At 41.2% G+C, this 26,426-nt stretch overlaps 1 protein-coding gene across 1 annotated transcript in view; it reads right to left on the reverse strand.

Annotated features, from left to right (window-relative positions):
* Positions 1-26,426, reverse strand: part of ABI3BP (ABI family member 3 binding protein) — a 252,722-nt gene that overhangs the window by 13,776 nt on the left and 212,520 nt on the right. Inside the window, exons 47-49 of the mRNA XM_067546154.1 lie at positions 25,396-25,608; positions 17,033-17,141; positions 132-211 (exon numbers count right to left, since the gene is read on the reverse strand). Of these exons, the coding sequence (XP_067402255.1) occupies positions 132-211; positions 17,033-17,141; positions 25,396-25,608 (402 nt within the window). The remainder of the gene's footprint in view (positions 1-131; positions 212-17,032; positions 17,142-25,395; positions 25,609-26,426) is intronic.

Genomic DNA, 26,426 nt, shown 5'->3' on the forward strand with positions numbered 1-26,426 from the left:
CCAATCCCTAAACGCTAGGCTACACCACATCCATAATCAGAAATACCTGTGTCAAGTTTACCTTGTATCTTTGGCTGATCATATTTTCATGGTTTTCATTGATAAATTGATACATCTATTGATGCTCTTACCTGATTCAGTATTAAATCTGACCGGATTGCTGCTTGGACCTTCACCCTGAACGTTTTTAGGTATCACATGGAATTCATAACTGGAGAATAAAATTGGAAACAAACACACAGTGTATTCTTGATTGTCGTGGGCAAGCAAACTACCCAGCAGACACCATCTCTGATGATGCTGGCTTCCTGGACAATCATAATGGATCAAGTTTCTTACTCTGAAAACATTTAGACATGCTGCTCCTAATCCTATAAGATCCCTTTGCCTATGCAACTCCCTTCTGACTTCAATGAGAATTCTTTGCATAGTGAGCTTCCATGCAGGTCCTGAATATTTGTTTTAATGCTCCAGTGGTGTCTTATGCTACTTTTAATGCTGGCGGGCAGGAGTTTAGGTGATAGGGCCTGCTGTTACAAGCAATGTATGAAAGACCCAACTGGGCTGACTCCACCTCAGTGCTGCTATACATCGCCCTCGAACAAAAAAAAAATAAATGCATCCCACTTGGGGATCTCTCTTTCTTATCCTTCTCCACAGCAAAATTTTATGGCATAGTTCTAAACCCCAATATTTCCATATCTCTCCTCTCCCACCTTAGCTGTGTTGGGACTGTGGTTGCCACCTCAGGGATGCAAAATCCAGGATGGTCTTGACCCCATAAAACTGGACAGCTGGCAATGTGTACTGAGCACCCTGGCAGATTTCCCAGGACAACTACCCCAAAAAATGGGGAAACCTAACGGGTGGCAACTCTAATTGGGACCAAAACAGAAGGCAGGACTAGTCAAACAAGGTAGAAAAGAAAGAAAAATCCCAGCCAGATTCCCTTGTTGAGCCCCCTACTCCAGCCTTGTTGCCAGTGTGGCTTTGTGGAAAGGGGAAGCCAAGACCTGTTCCCAACCCCACAACTCAAATCCAGGAGTCTGAACGATTGCTGCCGATTCCCTAGGGGTACTGCCCAGGGAGATCCCCGCTTCTCATTCCTCCTCTCCTTAACGGGGCTCAGGGCTCCTGCCTGTCGTGGCCTCCCTGTTCTACCGCTCTGCTGTGAGGAGAGGACGCCAGAGAATTCCCATTTCCTTACGGCAGTGAGGCCTGTGGCTGCTATTTGGTGTTAAGCAGGGCCTGTATACCCCGATGCACGGCTGAGCCAATCGTGGTCATGCCACTCAATGCTGTTTCCCAAATCCCCTCCTCTACAAAACTGGTGTGTTTTCGTGTGTGAAGCACCCATGCTAATGGATGCCCTCTGAGGTACTGAACTGACAATATGGGTAAGAATATCAGTGTCAGTGCAGGATGTGTTATTTCCCCACCACCACACAGCCAACCACTAACCTAAATACCACTCATAATCAGCATATTATAAGATACCATCACCTGCCTATTTTAACAGCTACAGCACCACTCTACATGTACACCCCAGCGATGATTTGCCTGCCTCAGAGCAATGGGAAACTGCACGCTTTGCTGCTGATGTTGTGCAAAGGCTCCCGTTCATGTTCTCTATCCTTCTTTCTGTTCCTGTTTCAGGCTATGAATCTGTTCCGTCCCTTGTCCACTTGTGCCTGTCATGCATATGTGAAGGCTATCTCAAGCTCTCTTACTGAGGTCTTTGAGACACACACACAGCTCCTGTTTGCTTGGTTTGGTTTTTAAATGACTGTAGTTGAGAAAAACAGAAGATACAGAGGTACATCTCCCCAAAGTCACATTTTTTTAATAAATCCTTTGTGGTTCGCTTTACAGCAGCTCTTTTCCAGGAGCTCAGCTGTGAGGGTCGTGTACACCAAAACAATAATTTATTCTGTGCCTTATTATTATCATTATTTATATTACAGTAGAGCCTAGAGGACTTATTCCGCCAGGCACTGTATAAACACATCCTGAGAGACAGCCGCTACCCTGAAGAACTTGCAATCTAAAAAAAGACAAGACACACAAAAGGTGGGAACAGAAACAAAGGTACAGATGTGATGTGACTTGGCCGAGGTCACACAGTAACTCAGTGGCAGAGCAGGGAAGAGAATCCAGGTTTCTTGATTCCCAATCCAGTGTCCTATCCACTACGCTGCACTGCCTCAGCAAATGCTCGACTTTCCCATCCCCCAAGATAGCGGCAGGAAAAGCCTCTCACCCAGCAACAGCTCCCAACCAGTGTCCTACACACTATCCATACCCACTTGTATTACCCCAGATGAGTGTCCCACCACACAGCACTCCTATCAAGTAGCCCCCAGTACCACCGACCAACACCACCTTTCTTAACCAGGGCTTACCCAACAGTAGCACCCAGTACCCCAAACCAACAGTATCTTTCTTAACCCCGGCTTCCCCATCAGTAGCTCCCAGTACCCTCGCCACACCCAACAGGATCCTCTTTCGTTGCTGATTCTTAATTTTAAAAATTCATACTCTCTACATGCACCTAGAGTATTTCTTAGTATGCGGTGATCTGTAATAATCCGGAAAGGTCCACAGGATATGGTCACAAAAGGTTGTGGGACTGGGGTCACAGCATGAAACAGCCCCTGGCTTGGAGGCTGTGAAAGGAGTCAAGTTGAGAAACCGCGACATACATAAATAATAAGCAACTGAGCACATTTTAAATGAGTAATTAATGCAGAGCAATGGACACATTTTCAAAACAATGAGCAGGCATTTAGGGTATTTTCTATCTTGAATGTTATATTGGACAATTAAAACATGGTCGATGTTACTCGTGATTCACAGACAATCACTGATTAATGGAAGTGGGGTGCTCGGTGCATTTATCGTAGGGCTATGAAATGGAGATGCAAGAGGCTGCTTTCCGAGGAGCAAATTTCCAAGAGATCAGATGATCAAAAGAGACAAAATTTAAGAAACCTGCCGCTATTCTCATGCTTTGGTTGCCAACACTTCATTTAAAAGTTCCCCACAAAGAGGCTGAAGAGTTTAATCCAAACTGTGGAATTTCCAACTGTTTCTTGGTCTCTGAAGACGAGAACAGCATGCTAATTAACCCTGGTAGGTTCTTTATGGCCAAATCCAAGGGACTGTCTCCCACAGCTACTTGGAAGGCTCATTTTTATTTCAACCTAGTTTAATGCTTAAAACTAACAATTGCCTCGATTTTTGGAAATCTTCACACAAATAAGAAATACCTGCAAGTGTTCGCATGGCAGGCAAATATTTTGTGGATAAGCAGCTTACATTCATAAGCATAACCATGGATTCATTATTTTTCTTTAAAAAGTCTATCTAATTTAATCTAGATATTTATTCCATGCTCACCACTGTGGTATCCAAGATGCTTTAAGGTCACTCTGAATAAGCCATATGATGCTGAAATGTGGAAAATCTATCTGGGGGAGTGAATTTTTTCCTCTTATAAAAAAAATTAAAGTTAATTGTTTTTGCAATGAGATTTTGATCTTAGATGCTTGTGACTTCTCATGATTCTCTCCCCACGCACCTTTTAAAATTCAGCTGGCCTTCTTCAGTACTTCTCAACCTTTCCTATAGCAGCTTCCACTCCCCTTTAAGAACATGGGATGGGCAGGATGGTGGTCACAGCCACTTGATACCTGTTTGTGACCCCACCAGGATGAGAAACTCTTGGTTTAGACTGACACTTTTGGTGAAATAACAGGAATAATTCAGAGAGTGGAGCAATTCCTGCCTTCCCTATGGCACATAATGTCTATTCCTGTTTTATTAATTCATTGTGTGTGTTGAAAGAAGATTGGTAACAACAGTAATAAGTTCTTGAATACAATTTTTCATCTGTAGCTCTCAAAGCATTTCTCTGAAAGATGGTAAGGGTCATTATATCTTATATCTAATTCTATGTTATAGATGGAGAAACAGGAGCTCAGAGTGGTGAAGTGACATGCTCAAGAACATATACAGCAGGTCAAGAACATACGCAGCTAAGAAAAAAGAGCCCAAATCTCCTGACTCTAAATCCACTGAAGGGCAGGCTCTGTACTGACATGCTAGGATTCACTAGTGAATCAAAATCACATTATGATTCAGGCTATGATTTTGGCATGGAAATTTTTAGTAAATTTCACGGAAGAGGTGCAGGAAAAAAAACAAGTCAGGGAAAGGTCAACCAAATAATGTAGTTTTTGCTACATCAACACATACAGGAGTTTAGTGGGGGTGCTGAAAGATGAGGCCTGGAGGAGGTGGGGGATGGTTGGAGAACAAACTCATCTTGCATTAACCCTGCCGTGGCAGCTTCTGTCCCACAGGGCTGGGCCTGACTTCCCGTAGCCAGAGACAAAGGAGTGGATGGGCCAAATCTGTGTGGCGTTGTGACCCCCACGTGCCAAGCTGCAACTTTAGTCTGTTTGGGGGCCTAATCAAATGTGTTTTTAAAGCCATTTTCAATAGTTGACTCAAATTCCTGATTTCTGTGATCACTGTGACAAAATCATAGCCCTAATCATGACCAATACAATCAAAGGCAGCTGATGGATCTAACAATATCCATAGAGATCATCAGGAGGAGACCATCTATCAGAGCCACCAGTGTGGTCTCTATCCCATACCAAGGGTCTATGCCAAAGTGACAAAGGTCAAAGAGACTTGAGGCAGCCAGATGCCACAAGAGTTCTCTCACAGCAGTCTTCTCAATAAACTTAACCAGTAGTGGGAGTACAGACCTTGGGTGATAGCTGTCTAGACTGCCGGTGTTAAGTGGCTTAAAACAGCACCAGCAAAATATAGAAATCTATCTTTTTAGAAATAAAAATAAAATCAGGTTTCACTATACCTTGCCAAAGGATGGATATAGCAGAGGAAGGGGTTATGGTTACTTTTGTGGCTATGGTCTTGTCCCACTATTAAAGACTAGATTCTGCATGGCCTTTTACTAGGCGTGTAACGGGGGATAGAGGACACTGAAGCCTATTGTCTCTTTGCACAGCTCATGTAAGAGCCAGGCAGAGTTGCAGTCCCTGTGTTCAGAGGAACAAGGGGACTGTCCCCTCCCTAGTCCAGGATGGGCGTGGAGGCAAGACACAAGGTACTCCAAAAAGGATAAGGAAATGGAGAGGACCACGTCTCCACCCTCTAAACACGGGCCAGCAGAGCCTGCCAGCCATGCACAAACTGAATGCCAAAAAATGCTGCAGCAGCAGGCACACAGCCTTGGTATGCTTGGGAGTTCTAGGAGTCTTTCTATTTCCATGGGGCACAATATCCCAGGGGAGTATGGGTGTACAGCTCTAGGCACAACAGGCAACAGCACAAGGTGGTGGTGATTCGGGGATTTTGTTGCCTATTTACCAGTTGCACAATAGAAGAACAGTTTAGACATGCTAAAACTTGTATACACACACACACACACTCACACTGTGCCAAACTGGTGCAAACCCTATGGACGCTTATTACCCTTTAAGAGTGGCTTAAATTGAACCAAGAGTGTGTCCATGTAGCTTTTTGCACCCCCTGAAGGTAAACTGGTACAATTCTGCAGGTAGACAAATCCCTCTGATTTATTCCTTTTAGATGAAAAGAAATGGCTACGTTGTGAGAGAATTCAATGGACACAGTGAAGAATGGTTTAGTAACATGCATCATCAATCCAAGGTAGTAACTTAAAAGCTGCAAAAGTCTTTCCCTTGATTTACAGTGCAGCAAAATAGCAATAACTGAAACCTGTCCACATGTTTCATGAAAGGTTGGATTATTATACAAAACCGTGTATTTTATTTATATCTGTTTTATTATTTGATGGGTCAAGTCCATGAAAATTCCCCATTAGAGCCAAATCACGTATTTTCCAGTAGTTACATAGTACATCATAGTTTGCTATGTAAGCCAGCTGTGCTGATCTATATTTTAGAAGACATTACGGCATGAGATATTTTATTAATGGATTTATCAACCACAGTGATCCTAAGGACACAAAACATTGTATATGGCCAATTTTAGATTATGAAATTTAGCTGATACCTATTTTATTCATATTTGATTTGTAGAACACAGTTTTTTTTTTTACATTTTGCAGACTTCAATCAGGCAATTATTTCTATTTCAAATGGCAATAGAGCACTAGACTATTTTTGACTAACAACTATTGCAGAAGCAGAAATTTAACAAGAAGTTTAATTAAGAAATAAATTATTTGTATTACAGTAGCTCTTAGAGCCCCCATACATCTTAGGCACTGTAGAAACAGATAAGAAGCCGACAGCTACACGTCTTAGAAGGATGGAGTGCTCCACTCCCCTCACAGGACAAAGTGTAGCTTAGTTAATATTGTGTGTTGTGTTGCCTTACTTGGGGTTTGTGTTCTGATTTTGTGAAGGACAATACTTTGTTAACATAACTGTAGTTATGAATGGGCATATGAATTGTGCAAGCTATACCCTTTAGAAAGTTAGTTACCTCGAATGCACATATAAGGCTGGGAACTGAGATGCTCAATAAAGGGAGCTAAGGAGATCCGTCTAGGATGCGTGGTCCAGAAATTCCAAGCTCTGCATAGAGCTGACTCTGTGGAGTGGGACTAGGTTGAACAGGACAGCAACTGAGCAGGAGGAGAGGTCTTTTTTACCAGCTGCAGGATGGAGCAGAATCTGATGGTGTAGGCTTTGTTGAACTAAAGCAGACAGGAGGGCCGCCTCAACACCCAACTGACCACTGAGTCTATCTGGATTCCCGAGCGAGGGTTTAGATGGGTAGGGATTATTTTGTGAATAAGAGTTCTGAGTGTCACCCAGCCAGGTAATTAATAATTAGGACTTTGGGATTGGCCGTACACCTGAAACACTCCTTGGGTTCTGTCAGTTTTGATTTTTTCAGGGAATACATGGTTATTGTGACCTGACATTTACTACTGCGATGACACCTGGCTGAAAGGTTACACATACAGTAAGGGGCTGTTTCTGTCTTGAAGAACTCAGTTTAAAATAATAGGACCAATCAATTCTACAAGTTCGATAAATAACTAGAAAAGAAGCTGAAGACTGTAAACGTTTTAGAGGAAATCCAATTGTCTCTGTTTCCCAGTCTTGTGACAGGCTTTTCAAAAAAAATTTCTAGGCAGGAAGCTTCTCTGCCTTCTCCCTCTGCTGGCTTCCAACCAGGAGGCAATGCCTATGGTAGCAGCACAAGGACCTGCAGCCACCTTTAGGGTGCAGGGTGGCAACTACATGACTGACAACACACTGCACACTAACAGGAAGAGGAAAAATGTTTGGCCAAGGACAAACAGTGAGCGAGAGGCATCAAACCATATTGCACTCTAAATAACTCATGGGGCGTTTTCATAAAAGCCTACATACCTAGATGTCATTTTTTAAGGCTGCAGGTGAAAGATCTCAAAAGGGACTACCTCTACTCTGTGCATATAAATAAAATGGATGTAAAAATGATCAAGTGCTTCTGCTACTGTATTCATTTCTACACAAGCCAAAGGGATTAAGAGACTACGTAGGCCAGAGTTTAGAAAGCTAATTAGGAAACCTGTACAATGACTATCCCATATCTACATCTTAGCCAGTGTTGATGTTCATGAGACGCTGTAGTCTATATTCCATCTCATATATACTGCCAAAAACTCCTCACCCAGTATAAACAGCAGCTTAAAGCAACCTTTGACTCCAGCCTCCATAGGAATGTCTTTCCATAGGCTCTGGAAAGAATAGGCCTCATAAATCCATCCAAACCACAGAGGACAATAAAAGAACTTGTGCAGATTAAATTTCTATTTATTTAATTACTGTAGAGGGTATTTTTTCCATAGGAAATTGCTATCCCACATGAAACTTTGGCACGCAAAGGAAATTCCATCATTTTCCAAATCATGCAAAAGGAGAAAAATGTAAGATCACAGACCTGAAAAGGTGGAATTAAACAGAGCTTTTCAGTGTACTCCTGGCACTTGGACTGCCATCCTACCATTTTCAAGCAGAAAAGGAGCGGTTCCTATGAAGTTCTCTTACCATCTACTTCTATGTGCTTCTGTCTTTTACTTATATCTAGGCACACTGAATATGCAAATTCTATTGTCAGCAGAACTAAAATAATACACAATGCATTATTAGCCCAGGCCACTGCCAGCCTCCCACCTGGATCTGGATGACTTGAGGCACACGGCCCTGACCTGCCACTCTTCCTCAGACATATGGTCTGAGATAGAGAGAAAGCCCAATTTCCTGTTTCAGCAGGCACTGACGGGATGAGCTTTGCTATCTGTCTGTTTATGCAGACAGTCTAGCAGGGGAGAGGGTGAGAAAAATGGTAAGCCAGCCTGTGGAATCCTGACATCAAAAGAGATGTGGAGGAGAGGACTTTTTATCTTCCACAGATTCTTACACTGCCCTCATCACCTGAGCACCTCTCAACAATGCATTAAGTGATGTGTCTAACATTTGTCACATGTAGTTAGTTCTCATTCTCATCCTCTCCCAGGGGGAGAATTGTAACTTGGGTGTACAGCATAACATTTTGTACTGGTAGGGTTTTTTATTTTGTTTTTCTTTTAGTGTAAATGGCCTATTGCTCTGTGTTTATGTTAGAGAAGGCCACTTGAAGAAGTGTGTCTTGCACTCAGAGCAGAAGGTGGTGAGGTTTGTGACAGTCCTTAGCTCCTGTGGAAGTTTGTTCTGGTTTGTTCCCAAGCAGCCCTTGAGAGAGCTCTGTCTCCAGCACAGAACAATCTTCCCCCTACCAGTAGAAAATTCCATTGCACCTGAGAAGTGGAGTTGCTGAGCATGGTCCCCATTCTGCAGCCTTAGCTGAGGTGTTCTGTGAGTTGATGGTGGTCACAGGACCACTTGTCCAGGGCTGCCACGTGGCGTGAGTAGAGAAGGTGTTGAATGGTGATGGAGGGCAGGAGAGGGGAGGAAGGTTGGATAGTGAGGTGGAAGTCTGGATAATTAAGTATGTGCTGGAAGCATTGCTAAGGAGCACTTTGCCTTAAAAAAATCTTTACTAATAGGCTGGAGGGGTGACAGCCCAGTTTAACTGCTACTTGAATTTCCTCTGAACCGTTTGGCACATCTCTGATTAATATGGCAGCAGTGCAATCATAACATTTTCAATTACTGCCAACGCATCCATGTATGAGAACTGGTTTACATAACATGCAAACTTTCTTTTGCAAACTTATGTAGAATATACTGTTGCAAAGTTTCCTGGCCACTTATTGCGTGCTCTGTGAATGTATATTAGTTGCATTTATGGCTATGTAAATTAAGGTAAAAATATGGGTATCCAAATCTCATTCTGAGGCAAGTGAGAAGCAATTTTCCTTCCCAATCTGTGACAAAATGGCTTAGCTGGGTAAACATATAATTGGTATTGGTGGTTTTATCTTCCTTTTAGGTGCTGGCCACTGCTAAGGGCAAGAGACTAGATGGACCAAAGATCTAATCTGGCATTAAAATCTCATGTTTCATTGCAGCTGTACTATAGTATATGTGTCAGCAAAGCATATGGTGTACACAGAGCTTCTTTGGTAGTGAATATCTCAAAAGAGGATAAAATAACTATGACATTTTTCAAGTACATTAGACATAAGAGGCCAGAAGGACCTCTATGGGCTGACAAGGAGTGATTTATAGACAGAAGAGGTTGACATTGCTGAAAATAAAAGACATCAGTGTTCACAAAGAAAGACTGGGTGGGGAACATATTGTAGATCTTCTCAGAGGTGGAAGAAGAAATACTAAAGGAAATCAGGTGACTGATTAATTAGTCTGGCAAAACCCTAGAGCAGACACAAACCATGAAGAATTTTCAAAGAAATAGTAGAAAAGATAACAGAAATATTAGCAGACACATACTGAAGCTTCTTTGAAAACAATGGACTGGAGAAATCTAATACATCATCTGTATTTAATATGTGTGCTAGGAAAGATCCAGGAAAAATACAAAGCAGCAAGACTGACTTTTAGCTATGGGAAAGGTATTGCTGATAAATAGCACTACCTCTGTAAAGCAAACATAATGGAAGAAAAGACAACTCATACTAAAGAAATGTCCATTTCGAGCTTCCAAAGGTTTATTAAAACTATGACAGTGAGGAAAAAAATACTAAAAATTGTGAAAAATGCCTTTTAAAGAAAGCCCTAGAAAGAACAGATTTACAAAGAAAAGATCATGCCTGATACAACTGTTCAGAGGACACTGGCATATTTTAGTCAATTTAATGACTGTTTCTGATATAGCATCCTACAAAGGACTAAAGGTTTTCAGAAGAGCTGAGTGGCCAAGATTCTAATAGGAGCAACCCTGAAAAAAAATCAGGCTCCAAATTACAAGTTGAACTGTATGAACCAATTCTCACTAGTAGGAAAGACTTGGCTGGAAATCACATTCTAACTGCTTTAATCAAAACAACCATTTCTGTGGTTTTGCTTCAGATATTTTGGTTGTTTTCCATAAGGAACAAATGTTGATTTTTCAGGTAAGAACAAGAATTGTTTTTGCTCTAAAAATGCCAACATTTCCATCTGGGGGCAAATGAGTAATTTGATGATACTGCTCATGGTGGTATTTTTCTCTGCTCAGAAGTGTTGGAAACTGTGACACTAGCATGTATGTCAAATTAATTTATCAGAGAAGCCACCACAAAAAAGCTTAGCTTTCATTTGTGAAAAAAGAGCAAAGTGAAGATTTATAAGATACAAAATTATCCACAAGACTAATCAGTATAGTTATGAGGACTCAAATCTTGAGAAGAGAATTTTGTCTGAGTAAGAAAGGAGTAGAAATTGAGTAAGACATCAGGATCTGGCCCAGAGTGAGTTCAAGTGAATGTAAGAATGAGTTTGGATATTAAAATACAGAGAGCGCTTGTGAGTGAAAGCTTTGGGATGGTGACGACAAATATTAAAGAAGCACTTTTGTGTGAAGACTCAATGAAATATGATCTGGATCTGAACCATCCATGTTTGGAAACACTACAGTTGATTTTGTAGATCAGTGTCTTGAAAAAAAGGTGGATAAAGAGGAGTATGAAAAAGTAGAGTTGCTGTGAAATGAGAGAGGGGAGATAGAGTCATTACAAAAGATGAATGTAATACAAAGTTCAGAAAAATGAATAACCATGTTTATGTATCTATTAGACAAACTACTCTACTGGAGGAGCACATGGACAGAAAAGAAACTGATGCAATGAGAGAAAGTCTTCTGTCACTGGAAAGCCCCGATGGTGTAATCGTATATAAAATGGGTAGACTTAACTCACAAGGGAGACTTAATTGTTTCTTAGGTGCTTTGAATCCCTTAGATGAAATCTGCTATAGAAAGGCAAAGCATTTATGAGAATAAGCAGAATAGAAGGTCTGTAGTCAACAGGTACTGTTTTAAATGAGGGAGTCTAGCATCTAGCTAATTTCTCCTTAGTGACAATAACATGTAGGAGTTTTGAGAAAGTAAAACCAACCAAATACTGCACAGTATGATTTGTGTTTTCAGACTACTTTGACTTTTAACAGTCTTCTAAGATATGTTATTTTCCCCTTATACTGAAATACTGGGAACATTATTTTTGAGAGTTCTCCAGGTGCAGAGGCCAAAGCACTCATCACTTGGGAAAAAGTTTTTTTAAATGAGCAGTGACAAGTGCCAATTGTCAGGCATGTGTGACTGAGAAAATGGAACAGACACAACACGTCTGTGTCTTGAGCAAACACGTGGCGTTTCTGGATGATTCAACAAAATGGAATAATATAAGACCATCAGCACATTTCATGCAGGCTGCTGAGCAGCTGACGTGCCATGCGTTTATTTAAAGGGAGTGAATTCTACACAGCAAAACAGGTTTCAAACAGAACATTATGCTCTCATTTCATTGAATCTGGATGCCTTGCAGTAGTCTGAAGTCACACCAAACAAAAAAGCCAAATTACAGATTACATGGCAAGCAAAAGAGGCTGTAGTTTGACTGAAGTCCTCGATTGGATGAATTAAATAACTATAAACTACTCAGTTATAAACTAAGTTACTGTAAATATTTTGTTTCTGAAGCTTATATTGCCATGCAAGTCTAGAGGAGAAAATAGCCAGCAACGACACTATTCCTTTGAGTCAAAGCAAACACAGATGTTTTAAACATGATCTTCATGGCTTCAGCCTCTCCACAAAAGGCCCCGTCTACATTACAAGGGAAACCATTCTAGTAACCACTATGTTTAAACATGGTAGTTAGCGAGATACCCTGACCAATGAGGACAGGTTTTTGTTTCTTTTGAGAACCATCCCAATCAAACCATGCTGTACACTAGGGCCTGGTCTACACTGGTGGGTTCATTTGAATTAAAGTCCCTTAATTCGAATTAATTATTCCCGTGTCTACACTTGCACATTGTTAATTTGAATTAAGGAGCCTTTAAAATTGAATTAATAAAACCACCTCTGCAAGTGTATTAATGCGCCTGAAGCGCATCAGTTAATTCGCATTAGTGTGAGTGTGGACGCAATGGGACTTAATTCGAATTAATTGGCCTCCAGACTGTATCCCATGATGCCCCATTTCAGTATCCTCCCCCAAAGCAGTCCCGGGAAGATTTAAAACTTCATTTCCTGCCGTGAATGGGTTTAAAATCCAAGCTGCGATCACGCCCCCACACACACAATAAGCCCTTTGCAGTTTGTCCCTTTAAGGGTTTGAAAATTTAACGCCCCCTCCCGGCGTGGTGAATGCGTTTTAACTGCCCAGCAAGTCCTTTGCAGTTTGTCCCTTTAAGATTTGTCCCTTTGAAAGTTTAGCCCTTTAAAGTTTGTCCCTTTGAAAGATTTCACCCCCCACCCCCCTCCCCACGTGGTGAATGCATTTTAACTGCCCGCAGTGAGAGGAAATTCTTTGCTACATTGTTTCAGTGGCCAATCATGGAAATTGATACTTTCTTAAGAGTTTATTCACAGTGCTACATATGGATACATTATATCATGCTTTCCATCAGTGAAATGGAAACATTTGTATCACTGTAATAATATACTAACTGACTCCGTTGTTATTTATCTTACATTCTACAGACACCTGTAGAAACAAAATCAAAGGCAAGCAATATACAGGCGGTGGTGGGGGGAGCATAAAAGGCAAACAGCATACAGTTCTAAAGTAATCCAGGATAAGCTTCGATGCATTTGTCAAGGTCAAAATGAGACCACAGTTCAGCTGGCTCCATGGGCCTGCAGCAATGGTGATCGGGGGAGTAAAAAAACAGCATGAAAATCCTTTTCCTGTTTTTTGGGGGTGGGGAAAGAGGATGGGGGAAGCAGCGCTGTATCCTGGGATGATGACACTCGTCACAACAGCCTCTATGGTTAGTTGCACTATGGGATAGTTTCCCACATTGCACTGTTTTCTAATTCGAATTAAGGCTGGCCAGTGTGGACGCAAGAAACCAGCACAAACACCGTAGTGTGGACAGTCTGCAGCACTTTCTATAAATCGCTTTCTGTAATTCGAATTAAGCTAATTCGAATTAGTGCTGCAGTGTAGACACAGCCTAAGACCCCACCTTTCACAAAGCTAAACTACTCACCCGAAGGAAATCCATATTATGGGTATGTCTATACTGACGGTGGCAAAGTCGCCCCCACCAGATCGATCTTTCTGGATTGATTGAGTGGTCAGTGTCGATCCACTCAATCGATCAAGAAGCCGACTGAGTAAAACCACCCCCTCAAGAGCTATGTCTACACTGATGGCGGCAAAGTCACCGCCGTCAGATCAACTTATCTGGATTGACTGAGTGGTCAGTGAAAACTCGCTCAGTCGATCCAGAAGTTGACGTTATTAATCCACCCCCACAAGTGGCGTAGTGCTGCGTCAACGGGACTGTGTTCCCGTTGGCGCAGTGCAGTGAAGACAGCGCGCAGAAGAGAAGCACAGCAGTTGACGGGAGTTACACAAGTTCTTTGCGTACTTTACGTAGCTCCTGTCGACTGCCGTCGAATCTCCAGGTAAGTGTAGATCAGGGCTAAGTCTTTATGAGACAGCTACAATACAATTCTTTAAAAAAACCCTTCCCAGTGTGCAGTGGTCAGGGAAACCATGTTGCAACCAACTGTGCTCAAATATAGTTGTCACAAACAGAGTGGATGGACAATAAATGTCTTATTTTAGCTCCTTCCAACAGAAAATGAATGGACAGGATTCCTTTAGCAGTCCATTATCACCATTCCTTAATTGACCAGGCTCATTGTGGTTGAGTGACACAAAGCAATTCCTCAGCTTCTGTCCCCATCTATCCTGACTAAGCCTGCTGCAAGGTACAGAGTTCTTAGACTTTGGTGACTTGAGGAATGAGAGACTAGGAGCTGACCAACCCTGCCACTTGACCACCACGATGGTCCCAAAATATGATTTAATAGGTGACTTGGGGAGAGTGGGAGAATTTCAGTGCAACGCGTGGAGATTATTACTACACACATTTCTAAGGCACTCATCACTGCATTACCATGTAACAATACTGCCCCACTACTATTAATGAAGTCACAAGGCTAAATCCTTGTTCACTCTGATGAAAACATAGCCTTTGGTGATCCATGAATTTTAGCAGATGAGCTCAAAAAACTCCAAAACACTTTCCCAGAGAATTTTAGCGCTCATGACCAGAGTGAGTATGGCATCTCGGGGTCAGATCACTCAGTTTCATCCACAGAATGGAAAAGGCAGAGGCAGTGGCAGCGCAAGCTTCTACACTGCTAGAAAGGCTAAAAAACCACAAGGCATCCTGTTCATGCTAACACACTTACTGTCTTCTCACATTCCCATCTCTGCGCATCGCTGCCTGCCATTCCCTATGCATGAAACACCCACCACATCTTAGTTCAACAAGCCAGTATTATCCCTTCCCTTCAAAGCCCTCTTAAAGGCTCATTTCGTCCATGATGCCCACAAGACATGAACTAACCCCTCCCCCCACAAAAATTATTAAAAGTTGCTCTTCCTGCTGGACTTCCTAGTGTATTCACTATTTATTTATGTGCGTTACAGTAATTCTTAAGAGACTTCAACCCAGAATGGGGCCCTATTGTGCTACGCACTGTACAAGCACCTAATAGGAGACATTTCCTGCCCTGAAGAGTTTACACAACCTAAATAGAAAATCTAGACAAGAGTGGGAGGGGAAACAAAGGCACAGAGAAATGAAAAGTTACATAACTGGTCAATGGCAGTGCCTGTAATAGAACCAAGGTCACCTAGTTCTCAGTCCAGGGTCTTTTTCTTTAAGACTATAAGCACTCTGAAGCAAGCACTTTGGCTGCCTTCATATTGCATTTTGTACAGCCCCAGGGACTTGACAAATACTAATAATGTTATACTGTATACTTTCCTAGAGGAAAATATGAATATTAAAGGTATATTTTTCCTGTTCAGTCACATCAGACATACCGAAGGTCACCACTTGAAGGAACAAGGAAACTACTTTATTACTAAGGTCCTATTTAATAGCCAGTGACATGCACGATTAAATGGCTGCTGTTGAGTCTGTTATTCTGATCTAATGCTAATGCTGACAAATTATGACTGAAATGACTGTAAAGGATCTCAGATGAAGGAGTTTGGTTATGTGAGCTGCAATAATAACAGAAAAATCCTCACTTTATTACAGGTGGGAGTCTGAGTTACCTTATGCATTTAGCATGGGAAAAACCTAACTCAGCCTCTGGCAGAGAGATGTCAGAACTTACTACATGCATTCTGACTGCAATGAGAACACATTTTCTCTTTTACCCTTAACATCTCCAGTGGTTCTTAACCTTTCCAAACTACTGTACCCCTGAAGCCTGAGTCCCACCCCCACGGAGCTGAGGCATGTAACTTAGTTTCATGGCGCCCCTGTGGCTCCAGGCAATTGCCTTTCTTGCCACCCCCAATACCAGCTCTGCACTTGCGACCCCTCTAAAACCCCAGGTTAAGAAACACTGGGCTAGTCTATATTTAAAACTTACTGTGGCAGTTGTGCTGCTGTAAGAATATTTGTGTAACCATGCTATGTCAATGGGAGAGAGCTCTGTCACTGACATAATAAAATCATCTAAACGAGTGGCAGTAGCTATGTCAGAGGGAGAATGTCTCCTGCCGACATAGTGCTGTCCACACAAGCGCTTATGCCGGCAAAACTTATGTCACTCAGGGGTGTGCTTTTTCACACCCCTGAGCAACTAAAGTTTGCCGGAATAAGCGCTAATGTAGACAAGGCCAAAGTCTATTCACTTTGAAGATAAATACACTGAGGCACACCAAGCATGATATGATTATTCCTCAATATGGAAAAGCTTCATGCTCCATTCAACTTCAAAATATTTCAATTTGTTAATTCTTGAATTCTCTCCCCCAAACATGAATATTGGATCATTAGCTATGTTTTAATACTAGTATAACAAATTCACAAATATACACCTCTATACAGGCTTCAAAATAACCCACCACTCAAATTACAATTATTCATTTAAAAAGGCAGTCACATATGCAGTTTTTGGTGAGATAGTCTCACTAGAAATTTTAGTCCCATCCTCTAAGATTTCTGAAACCTGAATTCTATAAGATGGTTAAAGATATGGAAATGTTAGGATACTACTGAAGTATATATAGATTTCTACAAAATCTAATTGGTTTTATCCCTATTAAATTTTAAAGTTTTTTTTTCATAAGAAGCCGTAGACGTCTAAAAACGGAACTTTTGATCTTTTTGCCAAGACACAAAATATGTCACCTTTGCACTATACCCAGCTAATGGAGTCTGGACCTTCTGCAACGTCCCTGAAGATTCCTAAGATTACCTTCTCTGTTAACTTCATTTTTTTTTAAAAAATAAGTCTGCTTCCCATTAGAACTAGAACAAACTCACTTTGTTCTTATATCTGTATCTTTTTACTTACACGAGGATATGACTGACAGTCTAAATTAGCTGGATGAATTTGAAAAGTTCTTCTCTTACTGCATTACCTTGTGTTAGGTTTTAGGTTTTCCACTGTAGAGTGAGTTTGATTTGTTGTTGAAATGGACATGTTCTTTCCATGAGGTGCTCCATTTTCAGTTGATACAATCTCATATTCTGAAAAGTTAAAAGAAACAGAAATTTGCTTTTAATAAAAGTTCTAATTCCTCTATCTTCTTCATTCCTCTTTTTTTTTCTTGTCCGATTTCCTCCTTCGAGTGGATTTCCCTGATTATTATCTTAGAGCGCATTCTGGTATCTCACAGTCTTATGGAGTGGTTAAGTGCAGGCTGAGCTTGCTGAGACCCCTTTCTAGTCCCTCTGAGTACATCCCTTTCAAGTTAGACCTTTGTCTCTACTTCTCTTGGGGGTGAGATCCCGCGATCCAATCACTGTCCAACTGGGTCTCCAGGCTACAACTGTCTGGTTGCCAAGAGTGCTACTTCACAGGCCCACTGGGCTCACTACCTGCAAAAGTTTCTCTCCAGGAGCCTGTGCTCAGCACACATTTGTATGTCAACACAGAAACAGCTTCTTTAAAACAAACATGATTAATTTTGGCCAGAAGTTATACAGTGTGTAGAGAGGTGGATTTAAAATAACAATGAGACTGACATGCTTATTTCCTTACTTAAGCTTAACCTCTTTAGCTACTGCTCAGATGGGTCTGATTTATTCCCTATCTCTGAGTTGGGAGAGAAAGCCTACACTGCTTGAAAGCCCAGCCTTGTCCCTCTGTCTCTGACTCTCAGACTGTCAGCATCCAGGGCCACCTCTTCGGTACAGGACTATAAAACTGCAGTGGTTCAGGCCCAGGCTGGAGCCGGGGCTCTGGGACCGTGCGTGGGGGGAGAGTCTTAGAGAGAGCGCCTCCACCATGCTGCAAACCCAGAAATCTCCTCAGTAACTTGTTTAAGTATAGGTTCCTCACTGCTTAGTTGGAATTTTATCAAACACTGTATCTCCAGTCCCAAGCTTTGATACATCACAACCTTTCTATTCCTGATGTTGCACTATATGTCCTTCATGTCTATTGATTCAAAGTTCCTGCAAGCTAAGTTTTGAGTTGATATTTTCCTGACAAAAGTTGCTATCTTTGAAATTTTTTTTTAAAAAGGTTGAAATTGCTTGTATAATTAATGAGGCATTTAGAGTTTATGACATGATAAAGACTGTAAATCAGAGTGAGAATTTGAGAATGTCAATTTTCTGAACCTCCATAACCTTCCGAGCCTGAAGCTTCAAAAACTTTACTTCACAACAGCATCTTGTTAACCTGTATCTGATGGAGATCAATGTCATTTGGAAATTGTTTTGTTTTATATACATTTTCAAGGTTATGGTTACTTACAATAGGTTTAGGAAAAGCTATAGTTAATTTTGGTTTTTACCACAAAACGTAGACTATAAATAAATACTTAGAAAATGCTGCACATATATATTAAACTTACTTATTCTGTAAACACACAAAAGATTTAGCACTTATTTCTTTCTTTCATATTCAAAATGCTCTACAGACATTAATCTTCACAACACCACTATGAGGTTAAGTCAGAGGAAAAAAACAAAGGGATAAATTGACTCATTAGGTTCATCTCAGTGGCTGTGTATAACTGCACCATCACAACAAGTGCTTCTGGAAGGGATTGTCTCTCAGAGAGACAAAATTCTTCCTCTGTCCCATCTCCTTCTTGTTCTGGGATTGCACACTTCTGTGTGCAGCTTAGTCCTCCCATGTGCCTGGTCAGCTACTCAAGCTGGTGAGTAGAGGGGAAAGAGTCTAGCCTTTCCCTAGTCCCAACCCACTTACTTACACAGGAGGAATAAGTCATCTGCTGTCTGGTGCTGGAGCTGCAATATGATTTGCCCTTACTTGACTATGCCAAGGAGTAAGGGGGAGGTTGGGGTCTTACCTACCTCCATAGCTGAGTAAGAACTAGGGACAATCTAGCCCAAAGTGTTCTGCTCTTGCCTTTTTCTCAGTGTACATACTTCTCATTTTCACCAATAGAGTATTGAACACTAAGATGGGACAGAACTCTGATATACCGCAAAATTTAGAACTAAGGCTGTCATAGCCCTTGTAACACCTGTTTGGTATAGACATTGCAGCACCTCTTCTTATCAGGCTCATAAAACCGTCAAACATTACTGACTACTGGGAAAGTAATGTGACTATATATCTGATGTAAACAAAGAGACGAGTTTGATATTTTTGTCCATTGCTGCTGTTCTACTGTGACAACATTTTTAAATACAAGATGGGTCAAACTGATGGAGCAATCTGATTCGACAGCTTCTGATTGGTCCTGAATACTCTGAAGTCAGTGGGAATTCAGGAAACACAGTACCCCATCAGGTCAAGGACTAAAATTCTACTTAAATAATAAGGGAACAACCTTTATATACGCACACAAAATCACATACATTCCACTCTCCCAAATAATCTGTAGTCATTTTAACCTTTTTAAAATGAGTAGTAAAAAGCACTGGAGGCTACAGGAACCACAAGCCCCACTGGAAATTGCAGTAGACTCCATTAGAAACCATTAACTAGTTTCTATTGTTGATTATACTGGTGTTTCTGTTTCATTCTGAGGATCAGCAGCCCCAGGATTCAGTAGAGCCACGAGACCTGCTGCTCGGTTTCAAAACCTAGTTGCCAAGTGGAACCAACAGAAGCCAGATGAAGATGAAATTTCCACTCGGGGCGTTTTTTAAACCTCCAGCAGTGTTTAATAAAACTGGCACTCTCAGTTATTGCGTCAGCATGCATCTGCTGCTTTTGATGTAGTCAAAGTGTTTGCCATTTCAGCGAGACTGGTAGTTAACCTTCACCCTTTTAATTCTGATTGCAGCTCAACAAGGGCTGTCAACCATCCAGCTGCAGGGTGGCCCTGGACAGTGCTAGTGTGATGTTTCCTGCTCATGTTCCATGGTCATGTAGAATTAAGTATGCCCAAACTCCAAGTACAGTGATAACTTCTGATCTCTGGGGAAAAGATGCTGTCTCCCTATTTATTGCAGGCTGGCTGAGGGACAATACAGATTTCCAGTCTTCCCGTTTAACAGGCAACCTCTACCCACTTTTTATTTTAATTACCTCTTCAAACAGAGATTCTAGTTCTGAATACATCACTTATTCTTCCTTCTTCCTCAAGGAACTAGACCCCCTTCTACACTAACACTATTTCCCTTTAATCAGGAGCTTCCATATGCTACAATTTTCTTTTTATATATGAAACTTCAATGAGGCTCCAGTGTGTTCTCAATTGCTCCAACTGTGTTTCTGGGCAGCCATCTACCTTCTAGCCATCTAGGGCCATATATGAAATCTCTGTTCCATGCATAGGAATCTTATGGACCTCAACTGGAGTTCTGTACAAAGACTGCTGACAGACTATGGACTTGTGAGCGGGGCAAATTCACTCCCAGTGACTTCAAAGATGAAGTCCAAGTTTTGAGCTAACTTTTCAAGGTCCAGCTGCTCTTACAGTGCAGTGGAGCTACATGACGGGCTAGGCCATTTTAATCTCTCCACACCCTCAAATCTAGCTTTGATGACTAAGTAAAATGAAAGTGGTCTGACCAGCTACATTGTATTTGCAATGACCATCCAAGACCATGGGAAATGAGGACAATGAAGGAAGGGGTGTGTAATATAGGAAAAAATACATACATAAATAATTTAAAAAAAATCCTTAGACATCATCCTTTCCCTACTATTTTCTATTAATCTGCTGCTGCTTTTCAATTTTTATTTAAACACTGGCAACGTCTAGATTTCCACTTCTCAGTAATTTCATTAGTGCTCAAGACCAATTTATTGTCTAGACTGGAAGATAAAATATCATCTGCAATGGAATTCAATGCTTAAAGAAATAAAAAGTATCATAATACCTTTATTGCCTGACTTTATAGGTATTTTTACTGACAAGTGCCAATAAAACAGCTGCATAATTTAAGCACATCTATAAAATTAATTGCACACATATATAATATTAGTTGATCAAATGTCTGGGGCCAGATTTTGCAACCATTACTTTACTAGCACTTATTCATGTAAACTGAAGCCACTAAAAGTCAATGGGACTAATCACATGAGTAAACGTCCCTAAGTCTGAGTTGAAGAATTGGACCCATAACGAACATTCCTATTAAATTATATGTTTGTAAAATAAAACAGCTCCACTGGCACTATCATGTAAATCCGCACGAGTGGATTTTCAACCTAATTTTTCCTAATAGCTCCAAAAGGAACCATCACATGGATTTTTGACATAACACCATCCATTCTATTAATATGAAAATATCTGCTGAAGAAAGCTGATGTGAAAAGAAGAGCTGCCGCTGATTTGAGATGCAAATGCACACAGTTTCCATGTATAAATATTTTTCAGGATAAACACACACAAAGAGCAAGAGGAGACCAAACTGTAGAGCATCTACCTGAAAAACTTAGTGTGCAAAACAAATCTGTGGACCTGAGTGCAATGTTGGCTCAGAGGCAGGACAATGAGAAGCTGAGCATTTTATTTCCAGATCCTTGGTTCAAATATGATCCTAATGACAATGACCAAAACTGTTACCATTGGATGGACATTAGTGGTCTATGTAAAACAAATGTAGGAGTCTCAGTGCAGTTCCTGTTGGGGACAGGTGTCCGTATCACATAAAACAGAATCACATGTGACACCCTAGTTGGCAGTCTCCCACAATCATACGAAGGACAGAATGACCCACAGAGAGAAAACTTAGAGGTTGTCCCTATAGATCATAATTGCCACACACACTGGTGTGTATGGGGTTGGGGAAAGTTGTGCACCTGCTGCCTATGTAGAACCCAGGAAGAGGACTTCTGTCTTCAGGGCAGTCATTCTGGCACCTTTTACCAGCACAAATTTCACATGTGAATTAAACCTTGTAGTTCACTCCAGTTGCAAAAAACTAACTTTAAAAAATACTGGCACTTTTCAGTTCATCTAAGGTGTGACCTGGGCAGCACCTGACCTCTATTTGCTCCCACATATCAACTATTTTATTCAACAGTCAAGACAGTAGACCACCTGCAATCTCAGAAGTGAAGGGTCTTTGGTCTGAACTGGTGGGGGAAAAAGGGTAACGGCTCCTTTAAGTGTCCCCTCCATTGGTGGTTGGTTGGGAGGGGGGCCAGGAAGGAGGAAAGTCATCAATTGGATGGGTAGGTGGGCAGGTTGGGCTCAGGTAAGCCACTGGCCCCTGTGCACCCAAGGGGGGCTATATAAACTCTCTCCCTCCAGCCTGAGCCCTCTATCATGTCCAGATTAGCAGCTCCCACCCTCACACTCCAGGTGTCAGGATTTTAGAACAGGATTTTTTCATCTGCTGGGGGCATTACACTGATCACCAATTTGGGGACTGGGAAGAAATTTTTCACTCATGGCCAGAGTGGCTGAGGTGAGGTGGTTTTTTTGCTTTCCCCACAGCAACTCAGAGAAATAATGGGCTAGATCGGGTGGCATGGTTCAAACTGTTGCCGCTTAGCAGGTGTTCAGTGCAGGTATTTGTTCCACAGGGGGTCTTGGTTCCCTGATAAACTGGAATTGGAAGTGGATTTAGGAGAAGACATCCCCTAAAAAAACCGGAGAATGGAGGCTGGGCTCCCAGTGTCTGGAACAGAAGGGAGACAACCCTCTTTCCCCAGCCCCTTAAGTCTCCTACAAAGTGAGGCTGATGGGGTCCTCATAAATGGCTGGGAGAACCAGCTGTGGCAGGAAGGAGGTCTGATAGCTGTCTTCCACCGGGTAGAAATGATTAAGGAAGAGATCATGGCCTGCACTGTACAAGTTATTGCTGGATATTTTCCAGCTAAATGAAATTACTGAAGTTGTGACCTAATTAAATGACATCCCTTGCATCCTGTTTTTCTTCATGTGTGTGTGGAACAATAGAACACCACAGCATTTCTGCTGCACTGCAGAAGCTGTAGCAGAGCACCACCAGTGAAGGGATTAATGCCTGACATTGACAGCTTTCAATAATTTAGGAGGTGACTGTCATCACTCTTTAGGTTATTGTTTGTCAGGCTTTTCCATTCTTGAAATAGAACTCTGTTAGGAAGATTCAAGATTTTGAAAGCTCTCAGGCACAATAACAGTGAAAAGGCAGCTGACGCAATCTTTAATAAAGGGATCAAAAAATTATGTAGCTTTTTTGTTTCCAAAGCACTCACTATCCAAAACCTCTGGAAAATAATGTAAAATGATGTACATAAACATAGAGGAACACAGACTGGAAAATCCTTGACAAAGTCCAAAAACAAAAAACAAATTTCTGAAGACTCAAATTAAGTGTGTCTGAACCAATAATAAATATCAGACTGATGCCAATATGAACTAATGCTGGGTGGTATTTAGAAATGGATTTTAATGCTTTCAGTCAAATTTAAAAATTGTTGTGGCTGATCCACTAAATAAATATAGTAAATAATGTACTGAAGTGAGGAAGACAAAGCTATATGACTGACAGGAATGTTGCTGAGTCCCAGAATTTTGGAACGTGGTATTAAACATCCTGATGATAAAAAAAAAAAAAAAAGCTGGACAGTCACTGCCTCTGGACATGAAAGTATCTAGTGGGAAAGCATCCTAACAAGAGTTTCTTTAAATAGAGAAAAGTTTACTTGCCCAATAACAGTTAACGCCAATCATGTGTCTTGTATCATGTTTTCCTCTTTTTCCTGGAGACTAAGATGCATCTCTACTGAAGGAAAATGTTGTAAAAAATGCTAATGGCAAACCTTCAGGGAAAGGTACCATTATAATGATGACTAAATGGAAAACTAGACATATGGGACTCTTTCTAACAAATTTTCTCCAGGCAAAAAACCACAGTGAGTATATTGAGGGCTGTATTGCCATCGCTGTTGAGGGGCATATGTTTGCTCTGTATGTTCCAACTCTTGCTCTTCAAATAAAAGAAATGAAAAAGAAAGGATATGAACAGCAGAGAATCTTGGAAGGGATCAGAGACTTGCTTTCATTCGTGCAAAATGTGGATGAACCAGGTTTACTTATTTTCAACTGAATCCTTTGTATTTGTTTTGGAAAGAATTTCGACTTTTTACATTATATATGTCCTTGCTGCAGCTAGGCTCATTTACCTTCCATTGAGTTCTCAAAGAGAAGCATAATAAACAATCCCTGTGACCTGCACTGCAAGCCCCAGAAAGCCATAGATGCTGGCAGCATAACCAACCAAACCCAGGGAAAGGTTGCTCTGGTGTCGAGACCTCAAAACTGAAACCAGACAACCCCTACATGGAAAGGAGCTGCAGATATATTTGGGATGAGGAGTGTTCATGCAAATGCACACCTCCTGCATTGCAAAGTCTTAGAATAGACTGTTCCCCACAATCCAAGGTGAAGCAAACCATCCTTCTCAAGCACCAGATTGCAGGCTACTTTATACTAAAATTACATGTGTTCCTCTTGAAAGAGAAGACTGAATTTATCTCTAGTTATATATATCTGTAAAATGAGAATGGCTAAAGGGGGCACAGTAGGCTTGTGAATACACATCAAGGCTAAGGGAGCCCTTCACTTAGAAACGACGATGACATGCAAGGTCACCAGGTAAAATAATGAACATACATTTTGGTTTTTTTAATGAGAAGATGAACATGAATGCTAAGATAGCATCATTTTTTTTTAAATCTAAAACCTGACTTGGGTTACAGATTTCCAGAGGAAAGATGTAACTATTTTAGGGCCTGATGATCTCACAAGTATCTACTATGGAGTGTGATGCATATTACTGTAAATAGAAGCCTTTTGATTTTATTGGTTAGACGTCAGGCTTTGTTGGATCAGGTCCTTAGACTGTAAACTCCTGAAGGCAGGAAGCATGTCTATATTATCTCTGTAAAGTACTATGCACACCTGCAATACTGTGCTACATACACAAATATTTAATAATAAATAACTTTCTTTTCCCTTTTATTATCAAACAGCTGAATAACCAGTATTAGATCCTACCAGACTGTAGAGACTCCACTTACCTGCATTACAAGGGGGAGCCAGAAATAAACAATGGGAAGACACATATTGTATAGGCCCAATTCTACAATGTTTTGCACCTTGTGTAGTCATTGACATCAGTGCATAGTGAGTGTACAGAACTGCACTGTTCTGAGTTGATAGCATTTTACACCCACCTTCTGCAATTGTCAACAGTTACACAAAGTGCTAGCAGTGAAGAGTCTGGCTCCCTTTGTCTAATGATCCTTTCAGCTGTGGACCCAAAACAACCACCAACATTTAACTGAAGTAAAAATAAGCATGCAATGTTATATGTTGAAATAGTAGATGATTCTAAAAGAAATTACACTGACCAGTAACGGTGTCATTTTCTGGTTTTGTCCAGTTCAATACGACAAAGGTTGGACAACCCTCGACAGTCACCACAGTGAGATTGGAAGGAGGATTTTGTGGAGGGCTAGTAGCGTTTTCCTGGTTGCTGCCCTCCTCTTCTGGGAAGTATTCGAGCGTGTTCGTGATAGAGCATGGCTCATTTTCATTTTTTTGCATGTACCAGACGTAAGGGGCTAGGAGAAAAGCATCACCATTTAGTGTTAGGTATGACAGCAGAATGCAGGTACGCTTAAAACAAGGCATAACTTATTTAAGTGCATGAAGTAGAAAATCCTGCCTGACAAATCATGTCCAAAATCTAACACAAATGCTGAAGAACAGAAGCATTCTGTGACTGTCACCATCTGGTCATCTCTATAGTTTGTGTGTGCACTGTATTCTGTGTGTATGTTTTAACTACCCAATGTTTGCAATTTACCTTCTCTAATGAGAAACAGAATAATAAATATTCCAACAACAACACGCTGGTGTATTTTTTTGTACACCTGAAGCCTGTGCTCACTTCACCCTTTTCTCATTTGCACCAGTGATGATGGCAGCGGGCACTCAACACTCCAGGGACAGTGTCACATAGGAATCACAGGGTGAAGGATGGCTAAATATTCTGAGCAAGTGAATTAGTTTCTAGCACAAACTGGGGCAAGGACTGACTTTAATTATCTGCTTTTACAATGCCTAGCAGAATGGAGTTCTGATCCAACAAGGACTTGTTAAGAATAAAATCTCGCCACACCCACCTAACTTCCTTCTCTGACAGGGTTACTGGCTAGTGTACGGCGGAGAGGAAGAGGGGAAGTTGTAGACATGACAGATCTTGATTTCAGTAAGGCTTTTGACACAATCCCACTTGACATTCTCATAAGCAAACTAGGAAAATGTGGTCTAGATGAAATTACTATAAGATAGGTGCACAACTGGTTGAAAAAACCATACTCAAAGAGAGGCTAATAGTGATTTGCTATCAAACTGGGAGGATATATCTAGTGGAGTT

The sequence above is a fragment of the Emydura macquarii genome, unplaced genomic scaffold, assembly GCF_026122565.2.
Source record: "Emydura macquarii macquarii isolate MOO-44397 ecotype Brisbane River unplaced genomic scaffold, CSIRO-AGI_Emac_v2 contig_1119, whole genome shotgun sequence".
In the NCBI taxonomy this organism is placed as follows: Eukaryota; Metazoa; Chordata; order Testudines; family Chelidae; genus Emydura; species Emydura macquarii.